At 45.8% G+C, this 17,385-nt stretch overlaps 2 protein-coding genes across 3 annotated transcripts in view; both read left to right on the top strand.

Annotated features, from left to right (window-relative positions):
- The window catches only part of IL20RB (interleukin 20 receptor subunit beta), a 139,900-nt gene that overhangs the window by 19,850 nt on the left and 102,665 nt on the right, over positions 1 to 17,385 (top strand). Inside the window, exon 8 of one of the 2 annotated variants that reach the window (XR_014170820.1) lies at positions 1,025 to 1,121. The exons of the other annotated variant lie outside the window; for it this stretch is intronic. The gene's annotated coding sequence lies outside the window, so the exon portion shown is untranslated. Of the gene's footprint in view, positions 1 to 1,024; positions 1,122 to 17,385 lie in introns of those variants that run through there. 2 annotated transcript variants of the gene reach the window in all.
- FBL (fibrillarin) lies at positions 239 to 15,723 on the top strand. The gene is made up of 9 exons (XM_081920784.1): positions 239 to 464; positions 1,346 to 1,444; positions 5,290 to 5,469; positions 6,778 to 6,872; positions 7,028 to 7,198; positions 9,308 to 9,440; positions 11,326 to 11,438; positions 13,259 to 13,404; positions 15,495 to 15,723. Exons 1-9 carry the CDS (start codon positions 254 to 256, stop codon positions 15,517 to 15,519), a joined length of 1,173 nt encoding a protein of 390 aa, XP_081776910.1. The 5' UTR covers positions 239 to 253; the 3' UTR covers positions 15,520 to 15,723.

Below are 17,385 nucleotides of genomic sequence, written 5' to 3'. Positions count from 1 at the left end.
ATAATAATATAATAAAATTATAGTAATATAATAAAAATCTAATCCCAGGCTTTCCCAGGTCAAGCCTTTTGCACTGTGTGTGTGTGTCCCCGTAACTCTGCCCGCTTCCAGCTCTACCTTAACTCCCGGGTGAAAAGAATAAATAAAAACCAGCTACGAGTCGCCCTTCTCAGCACCCAGCAAAAGAGAGAGAGCAGAGCTCTACGCGAAATGGGAAGCTCAAGCAGCGCAGCCCCGCCCAATAGCTCTGCGCATGCGTTCGCCAGCGGCGGACTCCATCCCCCAGGAACCTCTGCGGCACTCCCGCCCTTGCTCCGCCTCTTTCCCCTGTTTCACACTTCCGGTGCGACCGCGTTGTCCCCGCGCGTGCGTTCGAGCGCTGCGCGGTTGGTGCTTCCGGCCCGAGAATTTGAAGCGCGTGTGTGCCGAAGTTTGCCTCTTGTCGGTTCCAGCCATGCGGCCCGGTAAGGGACGGGAGGGAAGAGTTGTGGGGAAGGGTGCTTCTGCTTCGGGGGGTGCACGAAGCCGATGTGAGCTTGGCGGGGGAGGGGTGGAAGGAAGGGAAAAGGAGCCCGCGGTCAGACACGTGGCTGCTGGGATCGTCTGGTGGTTGATTGTTAGTCTATTTGTTATTTAAAGTCATTATGTGGTTGCTGCCGCTGCTGTTTGCCCTGCTCCTTAGCTGACAAAGTCTCTTCGAGAGGTTTACTATATAGATCGGTGGTTCCTACTTTTAGGCTTACGATCTGAAACGGAGGACGCGAGGAGCAAGCTCAGAACACAGATTCTTAAAAATTAAAGATCCTAAGGAGAGCCTTCTGGATCGGGAGTCCAGGACTGGTCCAGGGTCCTGTTTCCACAGTGGCCTAGCAGATGCCTGAACCAGGCCTTACAATGGCCAGCTAGGTCACCTGTTGAAATAACCGTCACCGGTTGAGAGTTTCCCAAAGGCAGCTGGTTTCTCGGCAGAAGTTAGCACTGTTTGCATACTGTACAGTAGTACCTCAGGGTACATACGCTTCAGGTTACATACACTTCTGGTTACAGACTCCGCTAACCCAGAAATAGTGCTTCAGGTTAAGAACTTTGCTTCAGGGTGAGAACAGAAATCGTGTTCCAGCAGCAGCAGGAGGCCCCATTAGCTAAAGTGGTGCTTCAGGTTAAGAACAGTTTCAGGTTAAGAACAGACCTCCGGAACGAATTCAGTACTTAACCAGAGGTACCACTGTACTTTTATTTTTACTCTGCAACCTGATGGGACGGCAGCCGTTAGGTCTCAGTTAAGGGGTGGGAAGAGTAAGGTTTCATCTCATTTCTCTGACTTGTGTGCCCTTCTCCTCTGCAGGTTTTAGCCCCCGTGGAGGACGTGGGGGGCGTGGTGGGTTTGGAGATCGTGGTGGGTTTGGAGATCGTGGGGGTCGCGGAGGCTTCCGAGGAGGGCGAGGTGAGTTATCTCTTTCTTCCCCCATTTGTGCATTAGCTGTAAGCGCTTGTTGCCACCCTACAGATAGGACACTCAGATCTGCAGTGGTGCATGCTGGGGAGAAATCAAGGTACTTAAACGCACAGTTGTGGTGGCTTGTCCCTCCTCTTGGTGGTTTAGTGAAAGGGTGGTCCAGGTGCCATGGCCAGGTAGCAGCCATGTGTGTTTCCCTTTCTGGGTGGGAATGAGGTCTAGCCAGTTTGGGCCTGGGCACCTCAGAAACATAACAGCCAAACAACTTAAAGCGTTCCTTCCAAACTTGCAGGTAGAGAGAGGGCAGCTGGCAAGACAATCCCTGGTCTCCTGTGAGCTCCAGGGTTGGGAGGAAGACTAAGCCTGCTAAAGGGCTATGACACACCCATTTTAGCATCAAGGACTGGTCTCCAAAACCCATTCCTCATTCCTTGTTAATTAAGCCGAGACTAATAATCAAGGTCTGACACCAATTCTGCAAGGTTGCCCCCACTCCTTCTGTCCAAACAGCCTGGGTCAGGAGACCTTATTAGACATCCCTAAGGTTAACTAAGCTTACTAAGTGGGCCGAAGAGAACAACCTGATTGGGCCTGAACAGGCTGGTTTTAGACCGAATCAGTCAGCGGTTGAGCATGTCTTAGTTTTATACCACCTTGCCCGGAAATATTCCGCCCCAAATAGAGGCCAACTTTGTGCAGCCTTTATTGATTTAAAGGCCGCTTTTGACAGCATCCCCAGGGGATTACTTTGGGGAAAATTAGCACGATGGGGAATAGACAAAAGACTTTTGTGGCTAATAACTAAATTGCATGACGGATCAGCCGCAAGGGTGAGAATCACTCCGGCCGGTGACCTCTCAAATTCAGTAACCATCAATAGAGGTGTCCGTCAAGGATGTATCCTTGCTCCAACCCTTTTTAATCTATTTATAAGTGATATGAGGGCGCCTCTGATAGATTCTCAAGAAACGATCCATGCCCCTCGCCTTGCCCAATATCGTTGCCCCCTTCTACTCTATGCAGACGACGCAGTGATCCTATCTTTCTCAAGAGTAGGCCTTAGGAGGGCACTGAAAATTTTTGATGCTTACTGCAAATCAAATTTTCTTACAATTAATCATGCCAAGTCCAAAGTTTTAATTTTCACCAAGAGTCGAAAAACCTATAATTGGAGAATAGACGGAAAAGCCATCAACCAAGTCTTTAAATTTCAATACTTGGGAGTCCTTCTCCAACACAACATGGGCTGGAAGGTCCATCTGGCATATGTATTAAATAGAGCTAAAGCCCTTTCCTTTGCGCTACTGCGTTTTTTCTTTTCAGATGGGGCTTTCCATATTCCATCAGTGTTAAAAGTTTTCAAGGCAAAGGTGATTGCAACAATAGCATATGCAATCCCAATATGGGGGTCCTTTGTTAATCTAACCCAATTGGAGGTAATCCAAAACCAGCTGCTAAGAAGGTTGCTAAAATTACCCAGGTGTGTAGGCAATACTGCTATACGTCTCGAACTAAATGTTACATCTCTAGAAACCTCATTATGGAAATGCATCCTCTGTTACTGGTTGGCATTATGGCATAAACTTCCAAATCTCCACTTGATACAGTGTCTCTGGAGAGACGACTTCCCTAGCCCTTGGGCAAAAATAATACATGGGAAACTTGTGTCCTTAGGGCTATCTCCATCTGAACTACTAAAATTGGATTTAATTTCTGCCAAGAGAATTATAACTCACAAATTAGAGGAGATGGATTTACAATTTAATATTGCGACAGGTGGTGGCACCTGTTCGCCGATAAACCTTGGCTTAACACTACCAACGAAGCTTCCATCTTATTTAACTACCTTATCTGTGGTGATGCACAGGTACGCCTTTATAAAGGCTAGATTCAATGTTTTCCCATCAAATGTGTTGGGCAACAGACTCTCCAACGGACAGATCTCACTCCTCTGTGACTGTAAAAGTGGATCTACAGAATTGTTATATCATATAATCTTCTGTTGTCCTATACATTCGGCTTCACGGTCCAAGTTTCTGGCCCCATATTTATCGAGAATAGCTGACAGACCTCAGGAAGCCCAAATAATATACTTATTAAACGACGAAGACTCAAGTAGATCCCTTGCAGTCGCTAGATACCTGATTAATGTCTTATTTCATAAGAGGAGAAATGGATCACTGTATGACTCTGACAGCTTAGCCAAACTTAAGAACCATCAATAAGTGCCAGAACTAAGACGCATATCCCCCAAAATCTGAGGGATTTGAATTGCGGTCGACATAGAGGGAGCTTATTGTGTATAGTTTACTTAATTGAAGTAAAATTGGTTTTATAGGGGTGTTTCAACTTGGAACTGTTTAAATTGTATTGTTTATGGATAAATTTTGATGTATTGTTTTTAGATATGGGCCAATGGCCGTAATAAACCAATCAATCAATCCCTACGGTTCTTGAGAAGCAAGAGCTAAAAACAAGGAACTGCACTCCTTGAGTCTGAAGTCACAAACATAGTAGTAAAAGACCAAGAAGTTAGGAACTGGATTGAGTACAAGGAAGACAGACATCAATTTTAAATGCTGAAGATTTATTAAGAAATCAAAAAATAAAATAAAGGAAAAATGTAGAACTCCTTTAGCTCCATTTTAAAACAGCTGCACTAGTTGCCAATTTGTTTCCAAGACCTGATTAATGTTTAAAGCCCTAAACAGCTTAGGTGCCAAATATCTGAAAGACCGCCTCCATCCCTGCCAACCTCCTTGGGTGTAAAGATATGCAGAGGCATCTCCCTTGGTAGTTTGGTGGAACCCTCAGAATTGTATAGAAAGGCAGTCCTGAAGAGGGTTTTCTCTGTGACATTCTGAAAAATGTGGAGTTCCTGGTGTTGCTGGACTACAACTCCCATCAGTCCCAGTCAGGGTGATGGGAGCTGGAGGGCCACAGGTTGCAAGCCCCTGACCTAAATCATGAACTGTAAACTGCCCTATGAGCTTTGGATGAAAGGAGGTATATAAATTTTAACAACAACAACTCCCCACAGAGGTATGTGTAGCATATTCATTGCACAGCTTTTGTTGTACACTGAAGGCACATCTCTTAATCTTATCCTCAGGCAGTTAAGGTGTTTTTGTTTTGTGGCACATGCCTCTTTTTCTGAATTTATACTGTTCTGCTTCATTTGGAATAGTTTTACTTGTCCTATAACTGTAATGGTTTTTGTTTGTTTTTATAATGGTATATTACTGTATCCCTCCCTGAGACCTTATGGGTGAAGGGTGATAAGAAATCAAAATTGTACAAATAAAACCACAGTATTTAATCTTTGCTGCAGAAAGATTTCTGCTTTCCATTATGCCCTTTAGGAGTTGCAACAGTTAAAAACAGAAGCAAACTTAAGCGAAGGAAACTAGAGATTTACTAAAATTACAATGGACTTACACTGAACTGTCACAACTCTCATTCTTGTTGTATTTGCTGAAGGATCTAACTAGTTTTATTTATAGCTTAACTCATTGCTGTTTTTCTTCTCTTATTTGTTTTGCTTGTTCAATAAATATTTTTTTAAGTAGGGAGAGAGAAAATAAAACTTCATTTTTCAGGTATATTGTAACTAATGGGCTGGATGATAACCCAGGGGCTCCTAGCTGGAAAGGGTGCATTTAGAAGGAAATTAGAAGGAAATCATGGTGCTGTCAGGGAAATATAGTTGGGATAACAGATGCAGCTGGAGTGGGTGAGATTATATAGACATGTTGAGGCTTTGGGGTGGTGGTAACTGTTGCTTCTGAATTGCTCATATCCCATTCCTTCTTCCTCTCTTTTTTCACCTGTAGGAGGTGGGTTTAAGTCCCCCGGTGGTGGCGAAGGAGGCTTCCGAGGCGGTCGTGGAGGCGGCGGCTTCCGAGGCGGCCGAGGTGGTGGTTTCCGTGGCGGTCGAGGAGGAGGTGGCCGAGGAGGACGGGGTGGCTTCAGAGGAGGGAAAAAGGTTACAGTAGAGCCCCACAGACATGAAGGTGAGACTTGTTCATCCTGTCATATAAGAAGATAATTATGCAAGAACATTACTTTTACTGCAGTAGACCCAGTGAAGGAGGAACCGCCTCCCAGAGCATTGTGGGAGAGGCATTCTTTCTTTGTTTGATGTAAGGCAAGGTAAAAGACTGTTACGTTCTAAGCCTCTTCAGAAGGCTAGCTATCCCTTCCTGTTAACTGTAGCCAAAAGCTATCATGGGAACAGCCCTGTGGCCTCTCTGGTAATTGTTGTTGAGCTTCTACTCACTCTAAAATATTGATTGCCTGGAAAACACACACACACATCCACATCCATGACTTTGTTTAATGCTAGAAAGCAAATGTTTATAGTCAGTTTGCATTCCTTTCCTACAACCCTCCATGTATGAGCACGAATATTTTTTTAAACACTCCTCTTCTGACATGCAGTCCTACTTCTGGCATCCCATACTGCTTTATTAGCCTGAAGTCCTGCTGCATCTGGATGGGAGCTACCTGACCGAAGGGAAAACTGGAGTTAGATGCCAGCATTCCAATAGCTCCTGCCCAAAAACATCAAATATACTCTAGGCATGCTTGTTAACTTTGAAGCTGTTTTTTAAGGAGAAGTGAGGAAAGCTAAAAGAAGCAGAAATGGTAGTTGCACCAGCTGAAAACGTAAGAAGAGCCTGCTGCATCAGGCAATGGTCCCATGTAGTCTAGCATCCTATTCTCACAGTGGCCAACCAGATGCCCGTGGGAAACCTAGAGAGCAGAACATGAGTATAAGAAATAATTCTCACCTCCCGTGGTTTCCAGCAACTGTTATATGGAAGCATTACTTCCTCCAGCTCTGGAGGTACAGCAGAGGCATCCATGCATTTGTCTAATCCTTTTTTTAAAAAGCTATCTAGGTTGGTGGCCATTACTGCCTCCTGGGGGAGCAGTTCCACAATTTAACTGTGCTGTGAGAAAAAGTATGGGAAGCTCCCCATCTACATGTGATCTGTTTGCGCACGTAATACTTGTCCATATAGCCTAACGGTATTCTAAACGTTTTTGATTTTTGTAAGAAGGCTAGCTGAGGGTGAAATGAGGTTGTGGGGACAGAGTCTCCCATTCACTGTAAAGGACCAGCCACCACGGCTTAGCAGCTGCCTAGATTGAGCTCATGGGGGAAAGGCAAGAGTGGAAACAGTTTTAGCTGAATGGGATATTTGTACCCTTGCCCACCTGAGGTTGCCCCAGTCTCGCAGTATTTAAATCTTGCTCGCGTGAAGCATGTCTCCAATGTGAGCAGATCTAAGTTCCGGTCTCTCTTGCCTCCTCAGGTGTCTTCATCTGCCGGGGGAAGGAAGATGCGCTAGTCACACGGAACATGGTGCCTGGCGAGTCTGTGTATGGAGAGAAGAGGATTTCTGTGGAGGTGGGTGATGGATGACGCTCCATGGGAGCATGGTTGTGGGGAGAGGGAATTGCTGGGAAATGCAGGAAAGGGGAGCACGTTCCAAGGACGGGGACCCCTCTTGGTCTGCAGATGCCTTGGTTGGAAAGTCTCAATCCTTATCCTCCCCTCTTCAGGACGGTGAACTAAAGGTGGAGTACCGCGCCTGGAATCCCTTCCGCTCCAAGCTGGCTGCTGCCATCCTTGGAGGCATTGACCAGATCCATATCAAGCCTGGTGCCAAAGTGCTGTACCTAGGAGCTGCGTCGGGAACAACAGTGTCTCACGTCTCTGACATAGTTGGACTGGTAAGGAGACGCTTTGGGGTACCTCAGACTGTGGGTGTGCCTTAAACTGCTGCCAGGTATTGCTGTTTGTACAGACAAAGCTGTACAGTCTTAATCTAGTGAGCTGCAACAGGAGTAGCTGGGGTGCTGCAGAAAACAACTTCTTGAGTAGCTCCCACAGCTTGCAAATATTAATACAGTGGTACCTCGGGTTAAGAACTTTGCTTCAGGATGAGAACAGAAATCGCACAGTGGTGGCGCGGAGGCAGCAGGGGGCCCCATTAGCTAAAGTGGTGCATCAGGTTAAGAACAGTTTCAGGTTAAGAACGGACCTCTGGAACGAATTAAGTACTTAACCCGAGGTACCACTGTACTATTCTCTTTCCTTGACATCGGGCTGTGACTCCGAATGAGATCAAGAGGCCTAATCCCCAGCTCCAAGCTTGGGACAGGAGGGGAGTGTAGGGACAGGAATCATCACTGGAAGTTGCCTTAATACTAAGTCAGGCGACTGGTCCATTCAGAGTAGCATTGTCTACCCTTCTCTCCAGGGTTTCCAACCAGGGACATCCCCTGTCTCGAGATGCTGGGGATTGAACCTGAGATCTTGAAGATATTCTGCCACCAAGCTGTGGCTTCCATCCCCACATTTTACCCATGGTACTCGAGTGCTTTGGCAACTCAGCACTCAGCTCTTTTCTCCAGAGCTGAAAGAGAAGGCTGCAGCTTGCTTTTGGTGCCTAGTGGGCAGGCTATCCAGTGCTTCCATACTGTAAGTGTCAAATGACCAGCCCTGAGGTTAGGAATCTTCCCTTGGCCAGCACTTCTGGAGACAGCATAATTGCAGGGATTATCCCTTCCTGCTTCCAGGTGCTGTTCAAGATGGTAAAAGCAAAAAAAAAAAAAAATGATTGCATGGGTTGGCAAATGTGGTTCAGTGTGAGCAGGTGTAAAGTGATACATATTGTGGAATAACCTTAATTTTACATATATGCTAATAGGCATCTCAACTGCCAGTGACTGACCAGGAAGGGCATCTTGATGTAGTGGTGAATAGGTCAGTGAAGGTGTTGGCTTGGTGTGTGGCAGCTATGCAAAAAGGCAAATTACATTAGGGAAGAGTGAAAATAAATTTGCCAGTATCTTAATATTGTTATGTGAATCTGTGTTGCAACTGCACTTGGAATACTGTGTGCATTTATGTTCTCTGCAGAAAATATTGTATAGCTGGAAAAATGTGATGGGGAAAAATTGGGGTCAGAAAACGTAACTTATTGTGTAACAAAAAAATACAGTTGTACACGAAATAATTCTAAGCAGTTGAATGACAATGAAAAACAGTGTTGATCCAGATATTTCCAAAGCAAAGGAATCCAAACACAAACAGTGTATACAGTGTTACCTCAGGTTACAGACGCTTCATGATACAGACTCCGCTAACCCAGAAATAGTACCTCGGGTTAAGAACTTTGCTTCAGGATGAGAACAGAAATCGTGTTCCAGGGGCAGCAGGAGGCCCCATTAGCTAAAGTGGTGCTTCAGGTTAAGAACATTTTCAGGTTAAGAACGGACCTCCAGAACAAATTAAGTTCTTAACCCGAGGTACCACTGTACTAACAAAATACCCAAATTGTGAATAGATATAACTCACAAATTATTAAAGAACCCAGACACTTCTTGACCTAATCTTCTTCAGTGGTTTCTATACCATGTACTTAAAAACTGTTTGGCATAAAAGTAAATGTGACTCTGCAGACAATGAAACAATTACACACACACACACACACACACAATTCCACCTATAAATTAAATGCTATTTTTTTAAAAACCTGATTAGCCACTGCAAGAACAGGATGATGGACTAGATAGGCCTTTGATCTAATTAGCAGAATGGCCCTTATGTCTGGGGCTTCTCTAGCCATCCTTGCCCAAAGAGCAGTGGATTGTTGCTGAAGGTGATAAGTGGAACTGGTGAGTGCTGCTCTTCAGACTAATTCTAGCTATTTTGTCAAAGATGATCACTCGGGGCTTCAGCAGTGGCAATGGGTGATGTCCTTCATGAACGCTTTTTCCTGTTCTGGGCTGTGGACAAGGGACTGACTCCCTTGCTTCCTGCTTCTCACCCAACAGGAGGGCCTTGTGTACGCTGTGGAGTTCTCCCATCGCTCGGGCCGCGACCTCATCAATGTGGCAAAGAAACGGACCAACATTATCCCCGTAATAGAGGATGCACGGCACCCACACAAATACCGCATGTTGCTTGGTAAGATGCCTGTGAAACCTTAACACCTGAGCAAATAAGCCTTCCTTTCATGCAGCAGTTCTCAACCTGTGGGTCCCCGGATATTGTTGAACTACAACTCCCATCATCCCTGAGCTCTGGCCTTGCTAGCTAGGGGATTGATGGGAATTGTAGTTCAACAACATCTGGGGACCCACAGGTTGAGAAAGGCTGCTTTCATGTATGTTGGTTGAGCTGGACATCTCTTAGAGGAGCACCCTCTCTCTCTGTCTTCTGTTTCCTCCACCCACTGGGCGAAAGCAGCTGCCCATGGATTGCAAGAGCCTTAGTAACATTAATACTTGCATTATGCCAAGCCCAACTGTCTCTATGTTATCTACAGACAAGCAGTGAGGCTCCAAGGATTCAGGCAAGGGTCTTTTCCAGCCTTAGATGCTGGAGACAGAGCCTGGGAACTTCTGCAGGCATGCCATGTGCCAGGTGTGGGGAAATTTTGTTTGCTGGGGCTGGTGGTGGTCCCCATACCTAGCATATGATCTACCACTGAGAAACATCCATTTATGTTTATTTTGTTTATTAGGAACTGGCTGGCTGCTAGTAACTGATGCTGGGGATTGTACAAAATAAAAGTGTCTTGGGTGTTCTTCACTTCTAGAACATTGACAGGGAAGGTTCCTAACAGTCTAGGTTTTGTTAGTTTTATCTCAGCAATCAGAAAAAAATCTGAACTGTTCCTCTAAATCATTGGTTCCCAATTAGGGGTCCATGGCCCCATCCCTTGCCTCCACCCCACAAACTAAATTTTTTGTCAATTTTGCATGGTAATATTACAAATTTTATGGTCTGCTGTGCCAATATCAATATATTGGCCAAAATCAGTTTTGAAATCATCCCCACGCCTGATCTGCACAAACCCCACCTGCCTGATCTCTGTGACTGCTGCTTCCCTCATTCCCGTGCCTGATCTCCCATTTCTGACATTGTGATATATGAGAACATTGTGATGTTTAGCTGCTGATATATCACAATGCTGAAAACCAGATATTGCTCAGCCCTAGTCTGTTTTTAATATAGCTAAAATCCTTTGCTTATTAGGGGCTACCCCACATTTTGTTCAGAAAATTGCTTTGCAGAGGTAACTTCCATAAAGTTATCAAAAGTAAGGGGTCTGTGGCTTGGCTTTTGAAAAATAAGGGGTCCTCAGTAATTAGCTAACTGGGAACCACTGTCCTAAATAAATGTGAGTAAAGTAGGTTAAATGAACACTGCTGCTGCCTCACTGCTGTTGATTTAATCACAAAAGTGCAGGGGCAGATCTTGACATTCTAGACCGGAAGTGGGAAACAGGGTTAGGGGGCCAAATCTGGAAGTCCCTCATCCCCTGTGGCCCACTTTGCTGGGTGGGTGGAGCCACCCACCTGTCAATGACCTGGTACCATGACATCAGGGTAACTTGGCTTCAAAGGAAATAATTGGAAGCACAGCCTAAGTGTCTCCCAGCCCTTCTTTGCAGCCCGGCTTGAGTTCAAGCCACAGCTGCAAAGGCAAAATGATATTTTGCATTGAAAAGTCCACCCCCGTTACATGTGGCACCTTTTTCTGTTGCCATGTATGGTGACAGGAAGAGGCACCGAATATAAAAAGAGCTGACTTCCTGATGCAAAGGAAGAATCAAGTGTGTACTCCTGATTCTTTGTCCTCTTAGCCATGGCTTGAAATTTGCTGTGGCCAAAGCAGACAGGCCTGGGAAAGGTGGGTGTGTTGAATTAAGCCAGGAGTCCCCCGTTACTGCTCTAGGCTCTACTGTTTTTCTTTTGCCTGATGACCTTATTTCAAGTGAGGAAAGCAATAGGATTTGCAGGGCAACTTCCAGGTCCGTTATTCAATACGCCCCCTTGCTTTGCAGGCATGGTAGATGTGATCTTCGCAGATGTGGCTCAGCCCGACCAGTCACGTATTGTGGCTTTAAACGCGCACAATTTCTTGAAGAATGGTGGCCATTTTGTCATCTCCATCAAGGTAATGTTTAGTACGACTGTTACATTTTCTAACTGTATGACCTTCAGTGGGTTGTTTTCTTCGCCTTCGGCTGGAGAGTCAGCGGGGACTAAGAGCTGGTTTCCGGTAGTCCATTGGAATTCCATCTCCCTCATCAAGACGACCAACCATTCTGAGGCAGGATTCATAAGTCTACACCTTCTTCTGGTCATGGCAGTTTGCTATCCGTCAAGACACTTATGCAAACGTAAAGAATTATGCCCAAACCTCGCTGGTTCAGATATCGAAAGAGCCTACAGCATGCCCACTTCCTTTCTTGTGCTTTGCTTGTCAGTGGCCGCTATTTTCGGGCAGAAAGCATGGAGAGTGTGGTTGGGGTGAGCGAATGTATCGGAGTAAGAGAAATCAGACAAATCAATTTTTCTTTTGTCTCTCTCCTGCTTGTTGGCTGCAGCCGTTTTAGGATAAAACCATGATGGGCAGGGAAGAGAGATTGCTGATTCCCATAGGAATCAATGGAAATTGTGGACTTGTTAGGCCTAACGACCCATTTCCAATGAAAGATTTATGACCATAAGCGGCACCTAAGTGTATAGAGATATGGCTGATAAGCCTTCCACCCAACCGACAAGTGTTATGCCTATTTGGACTGCTGGAGATAATCTCTGGAGTTGTGTTGGAGAACCCCAGGACTGTTTTCTTAGAGGGGGGAGGCAATATTCATGCTAATGCTGCCTCAAGGTGTCCAGTAATTTGAGCAATCTGGAGGTGGGGGGACAGCATGGTCTTTAGACGACAGGGGTAAAGGTGACCATTTCTTAAGAAGCCCTCTGTGGATCTAGAAGTGTGTGATAGCTACTGCCAGCTCACAATCACCCTCTTGGGGGAAGGTTCTCAAGCCGGTGGTGGCTGTGATCTTGGGAAGAAATTGGTTATCTGGATCCATTCCAGTCTGGGTCCAGACCTGATTCAGAGACCACATTGATCTTGTTTACCCTGGGAGATTACTTTTATTGAGACAGACACGCAAAAATGCAACCCATTTACTTTTTGATCTATCAGTTGCCTTTGATAACACTGATCCTAGCAGTGTGCTTCGGTGGGAGTAAGAGACACAGTAGTATGGTGGTTTGGCTTCTGCCTGTGGGGCCAGTTTCATCCAGAAAGTAGAATTGGGGGGAAGTAGCATCTTTGCCTCCTTGCAGTCACGCTGTGGGATGCTACAGGATTCCATCGTGTCCCCAAGGCTATTAAAGCTGGTATGCATGCTTTTTAGCAGGTTTGGCGATTTGCAAAGGATGCCCAAATGCATTTCTTTGTAACTTCTGCATAGTCATACATAACTTGGGTCCTGGGTAAGCGTGACCTGCACAAAGGCCAACAAGCTGAAACTGAATCCTGCCAATGAAGAGGCCTTTGAGGGTGGGTGTTTCCTGGCTCTGAAAATTAGACAGGGTCCCTGTTCTGGACGGGTGTGCAACCAGGCTGCTAGCATGCTCCTGAAATAAGGGAGCGATGAATTGTCCCTCTTAGCCAGGGGTCAACAAACCTTTTCAGTAGGGGGCTGGTCCACTGTCCCTCAAACCTTGTGGGGGAGCGGACTATATTTTTTGGGGGGGAATGAACGAATTCTTATGTCCCACAAATAACCCAGAGATGCATTTTAAATAAAAGGACACATTCTACTCATGTAAAAACATGCTGATTCCTGGACTGTCCGCGGGCCGGATTTAGAGGGCGATGGGCTGGATCTGGTGTCCGGGCCTTATTTGCCTCCCCTTGCTCTTAGATAAGCTTGAAGGCTTGCTGTTAGACTGACCTGCTTGATTCTCTCCTCCCAGGCCAACTGCATTGACTCAACAGCAGCACCCGAGGCTGTCTTTGCATCAGAGGTGAAGAAAATGCAGCAGGAGAACATGAAACCCCAAGAGCAGTTGACTTTGGAGCCCTATGAGCGGGACCATGCTGTAGTAGTTGGCATTTACAGGTACAGTGAAGTCTGGGGGTGCTGGTTTCTGGATGTGCTTGGTATTTCCTTGGAGGCATAAAAGGGGAACAGGTAGCATTGGGACATAATGAGGAGCAACTACTCTTCTTCCCACCCCACACTCGAGCAGAGGGAAGAGTGGGCTTGTTACAGGGTTGGAAAAGAACCAGGGTGTTGATGGGGCTTGTGTGAGTACTGTGTATTCTGACCAATAAATAGCAGCCAAGCAATCTAAATAAGTTGCAAAGCAGGCCAGATATGCGTCTGGTTTGCATTATAATGGTTCTTTCCCCACTCTGATCAAACTCCTTTGATTGGACGGTATCCCAACACATTTCTTCCGTTCGTCCCTCTCCTCTACCAACACCCCCCCCCCATTATTTCTTAAAATCATTGCAACCTGTAAAGTATGCCAGTCTCCACACTAACTGGGTTTTCCTGTTGTACAAGAACCAGAGAAGCTGCCCTTCATCTGTCAGACCGTTTGCCCGTCTTAACTAAACCCTGTCCACTGTGGCTGGCAATGGCTCTCCGGGGTCTCATGCTGAGGTCTTCCCCATCCCTTGCAACCTGAGGCATTTAAATGGAGATGCCAAGCTTTGGTCCTGGGACCTTCTGTGTGCAATGCATGTGCTCTACTGCTGGGTTGTGGTCCCTTCCTTATAGGTGAGGGGGAATGTGGCCCTTGGGGAACAAAGATTAGTGTGAGGCTGCACCTCTTTTTCCTGCTGCCCCCTAGTCTCCTGGGAAGAGCATCAGGGCAAGCAGAGGCGGCCCCCTTAAATATTTTACTGAGGGGGCTGAAGGGACTTTGGTCCCTAGGAGTTGGCTCCTATGACTGCAACTCCTATCAGCCTTGGGAAGCATAGCCAATGACTAGCAGTGACGGGGGCTGCAGTTCAGCAACACTGAGAGGAGAGCAGGCACAGGTTCCCCACACCTGTCCCAGCAGAACAAGGGTTGCTAGTTCAATTGCAAGAGATTACCTGCCTGGCCCCAATTAAATATATAAATGTCTTTCTGCGACTGATCTTTCTTCTCTACTTCCCCCCTCCCTTTCCCTTACATGTCACATGTCTTCTTTTCTTAAACTGTGCACTTGAAGGCAAAGCTTCTATCTTAAGTAAGGAGATACCTATCTAAAACGGGATAAAAATATGAACAGGAATATAATGTATTTGCAGTTCGCACAAGGAACTGGAACAAGGAAAAAGTTACAGAATGTAAAATACGTAAGATCTTTAAAGGAGCCAGAAGGCAATTGTAGATTGTCTAAAAGGAAAATGCAAATATTTGGAAGGTTTGCTACTTGCTTAGTGACTCAAAAAATAGGAGACCAAAAGGTGCTTCAAAAAGAATTTGGGATACAATTACAGCAAAAAAATAAAAACAGATGCGTCAAAGTTCATGTAGTATAATTGATGATATCCATGAATAGCCTTCAAGCTCATTGATCTCTGGAGGACAGGCACTACAGCCCTATCTCATGGGTATCTAACTTGTGGTTCCCCAGATGTTACTGAACTCTTAATGTGACCTTCAGAAGTTTGTTCAAATGCACACTAATTTAGGCTGCGGGTGCTAAATCATCAGCCATTCCCTTTCAACAGATTTCAACTAGTTGTATTTCAACAGAGGCTTCATCAGCATTGCTTAATTCACTAGGCTCCAATTTATGTGTTATGGGAATTGGTTCATCTGATATGATGACAGTGTGGGTCCCTGTTATTGAAATCATTCTGTGTTGTGTTGCCCTTGCTTGTCACGTTACTGCAAGTAGCTGGCAGGAAACAGTATCCTGGTATGTGTGCCGTACATACCTGGGAAGATTGAGAGTCTTTCCATGAAATGGCTAATGCCTGGTTTAGGCTCCTGCAATCAGCGATATCCTTGTTGCCTCCCACTCGGCCTTTCCTATCAGGATTACCACGGAATACTCACAAAATGAACTTTTGTCTATGAGAAATTGATGTTGATACTGAATGGTACATTTTAGAAAATAACTTCTGCATTTACAATGTCAAAGCACGATTGGTAGCAGTCGTGTTTGGTCAACAGTCTGTTAACAAGCACTCTACTTTTCTTTACAGACCACCTCCTAAACAGAAGAAATAAAAGTGTGGAAGCTAGTAGGTGACCATTGCAACAGTGCTTTAGGTCAGAGTTGCTTTTTCTGCCGCTTCAACGATACAGGACTCTTTCTACTGACTAGACCCCAGCTTTCTTAAGGCCAAGCACTTACGCAGAGATGTTGTCGTGCGTTGGTGTTCTGTGGCGTTATCAAATGTGTATATTTTTTATTAAAATAAGTAATGTAGATATGCACTGGTTTTGCTTGTGGAACTTGCATATAATCAACAAGGATCAAAATTAGTGTAATAGCTTGTAAAACTTGCCAGAGTCTCCTTTTAATATGTATTTGGTACAGGACTGTAACAAGTGGAGTGCCGCAGGGTTGTGTCCTGGGCCCGTTGTTGTTCAATGTCTTTATAAATGACTTGGATGAAGGAATTGAGGGGGTGCTCAATCAAATTTGCAGAAGACATCAAACTGGGAGGGGCAGCCAGTGCCACTGAAGACCGATCAGGATTCAAGATGAGCTTAACAGATTGGAGAACTGGGCCCAAACTAACAAAATGAATTTCAGTGGGGACAAATGTAAGGTTCTGCATTTAGGCAGGAAGAACCAGCTGCTTAAATATAAGATGGGGAATATTTGGCTTGCCAATAGTACATATGAAAAGGGTCTAGGAGTCTTAGTAGAGCACAGGCTTAACACAAGTCAACAGTGTGATGCAGCAGCACATAGCTAATGCTGTCTCAAGAGAAGTATAGTTTTGAGATCAAGGGAAGTCATAGTACTGCTCTATTATTCTTTGGTCACACCACGTGTGGAGCACTGTGTCCGGTCCTGGGCACCACAATTTAAGGAGGATACTGACAAGCTGGAAGGTGTGCAGAGGAGAGTCACCAAGATGATCCAAGGGTCTGGAAACCAAACCTTATGAGGATCAGTTGAGGGAACTGGGTAAAGGGTGTATGGGGTGTTAGAGGAGGGATAGGATCTCTGGTGAGCCGCACATGCTCCTTCTGGGGTAGTTTGTCCATCTTTGGTCCCAACCCTGCACCGTGTTCTCACCTGTGGCTCCTAGAAGCTGCCGACGTATGACAGTGGCCACACCCTGGGGAACAGCTTTGAGTGGCCAGCTAAACCAAATGAGGGTAGTTGTTGGGTCTCCAACCTTCAGTGGGTATGAGACTTGCCCTGCACATGAAGACAGGCTTCAGCAGATTGAGTGGACAAGACCAATAGTGGGCCCAACGGTCAAGAAGGTGGTTTCTGCACAGGCAGTAGAGGGAAGTAAAGGAACATGGGGCTCGTCAACCTGGGAAGGTAGCCTATCTAGGAGAAGGAAACGCTGATCCTACACCTCCGCTGCCTTGTGGAATATCTTGAGGGGAAGAAAAGGCTGACCTTGGACAGTTGGGTGGTGTCTTGTATGCCTCCTTCCAGCAACTCCTCCAGCCAAGCTGGTGCCTGATGTATTTTGCTGCATTCCTTTGGACTACAAGGCTGGGGGGGGGGCGTGTCTTCTGATCAGCCTAGGACCTCCATACACACTGCCCAGGTTTGCACCCCAGAGAGGTCATTTTGGTGCTGCTAACGCAGCAAAAACATTCCAGGAGGCAGCAGTTGCAAGTTACCAGTCTCTGCATCCACAGTGGATGCTGTGACTCAACAGTTTGATTTCACCCCTGGACGCACACTCCATTCTCTTTTAAGACAGACTGATGCCAACAGCAGCCTGGTAAAGAGACTGAGAAGAGAAATAATAGTCATTGTCAAACACCTAAAGGGCTGTCACATGGAGCAAGGTTGTTTTCTCCTGTACTGGCAGCTAGAACCCAAATCAATGCATCCAAGTTACAAGAAGGGAGATTCTGACTAAACATCAGGAAGAACTTTCTTTTTGTACGGGC

This window comes from Podarcis melisellensis (genome assembly GCF_964234715.1).
Source record: "Podarcis melisellensis genome assembly, chromosome: 8".
Classification (NCBI taxonomy): Eukaryota; Metazoa; Chordata; class Lepidosauria; order Squamata; family Lacertidae; genus Podarcis; species Podarcis melisellensis.
This window is presented reverse-complemented; position numbering and strand designations above follow the sequence as displayed.

Excerpts from the sequence above, each read along its gene's own strand:
- FBL (XM_081920784.1), top strand. The coding sequence starts at position 254 with ATGCGTTCGCCAGCGGCGGACTCCATCCCCCAGGAACCTCTGCGGCAC. Across the intron at positions 5,470-6,777 it reads AGAGCCCCACAGACATGAAG|GTGTCTTCATCTGCCGGGGG; the intron begins GTGAGACTTGTT and ends TTGCCTCCTCAG. Across the intron at positions 7,199-9,307 it reads TCTCTGACATAGTTGGACTG|GAGGGCCTTGTGTACGCTGT; the intron begins GTAAGGAGACGC and ends CTCACCCAACAG.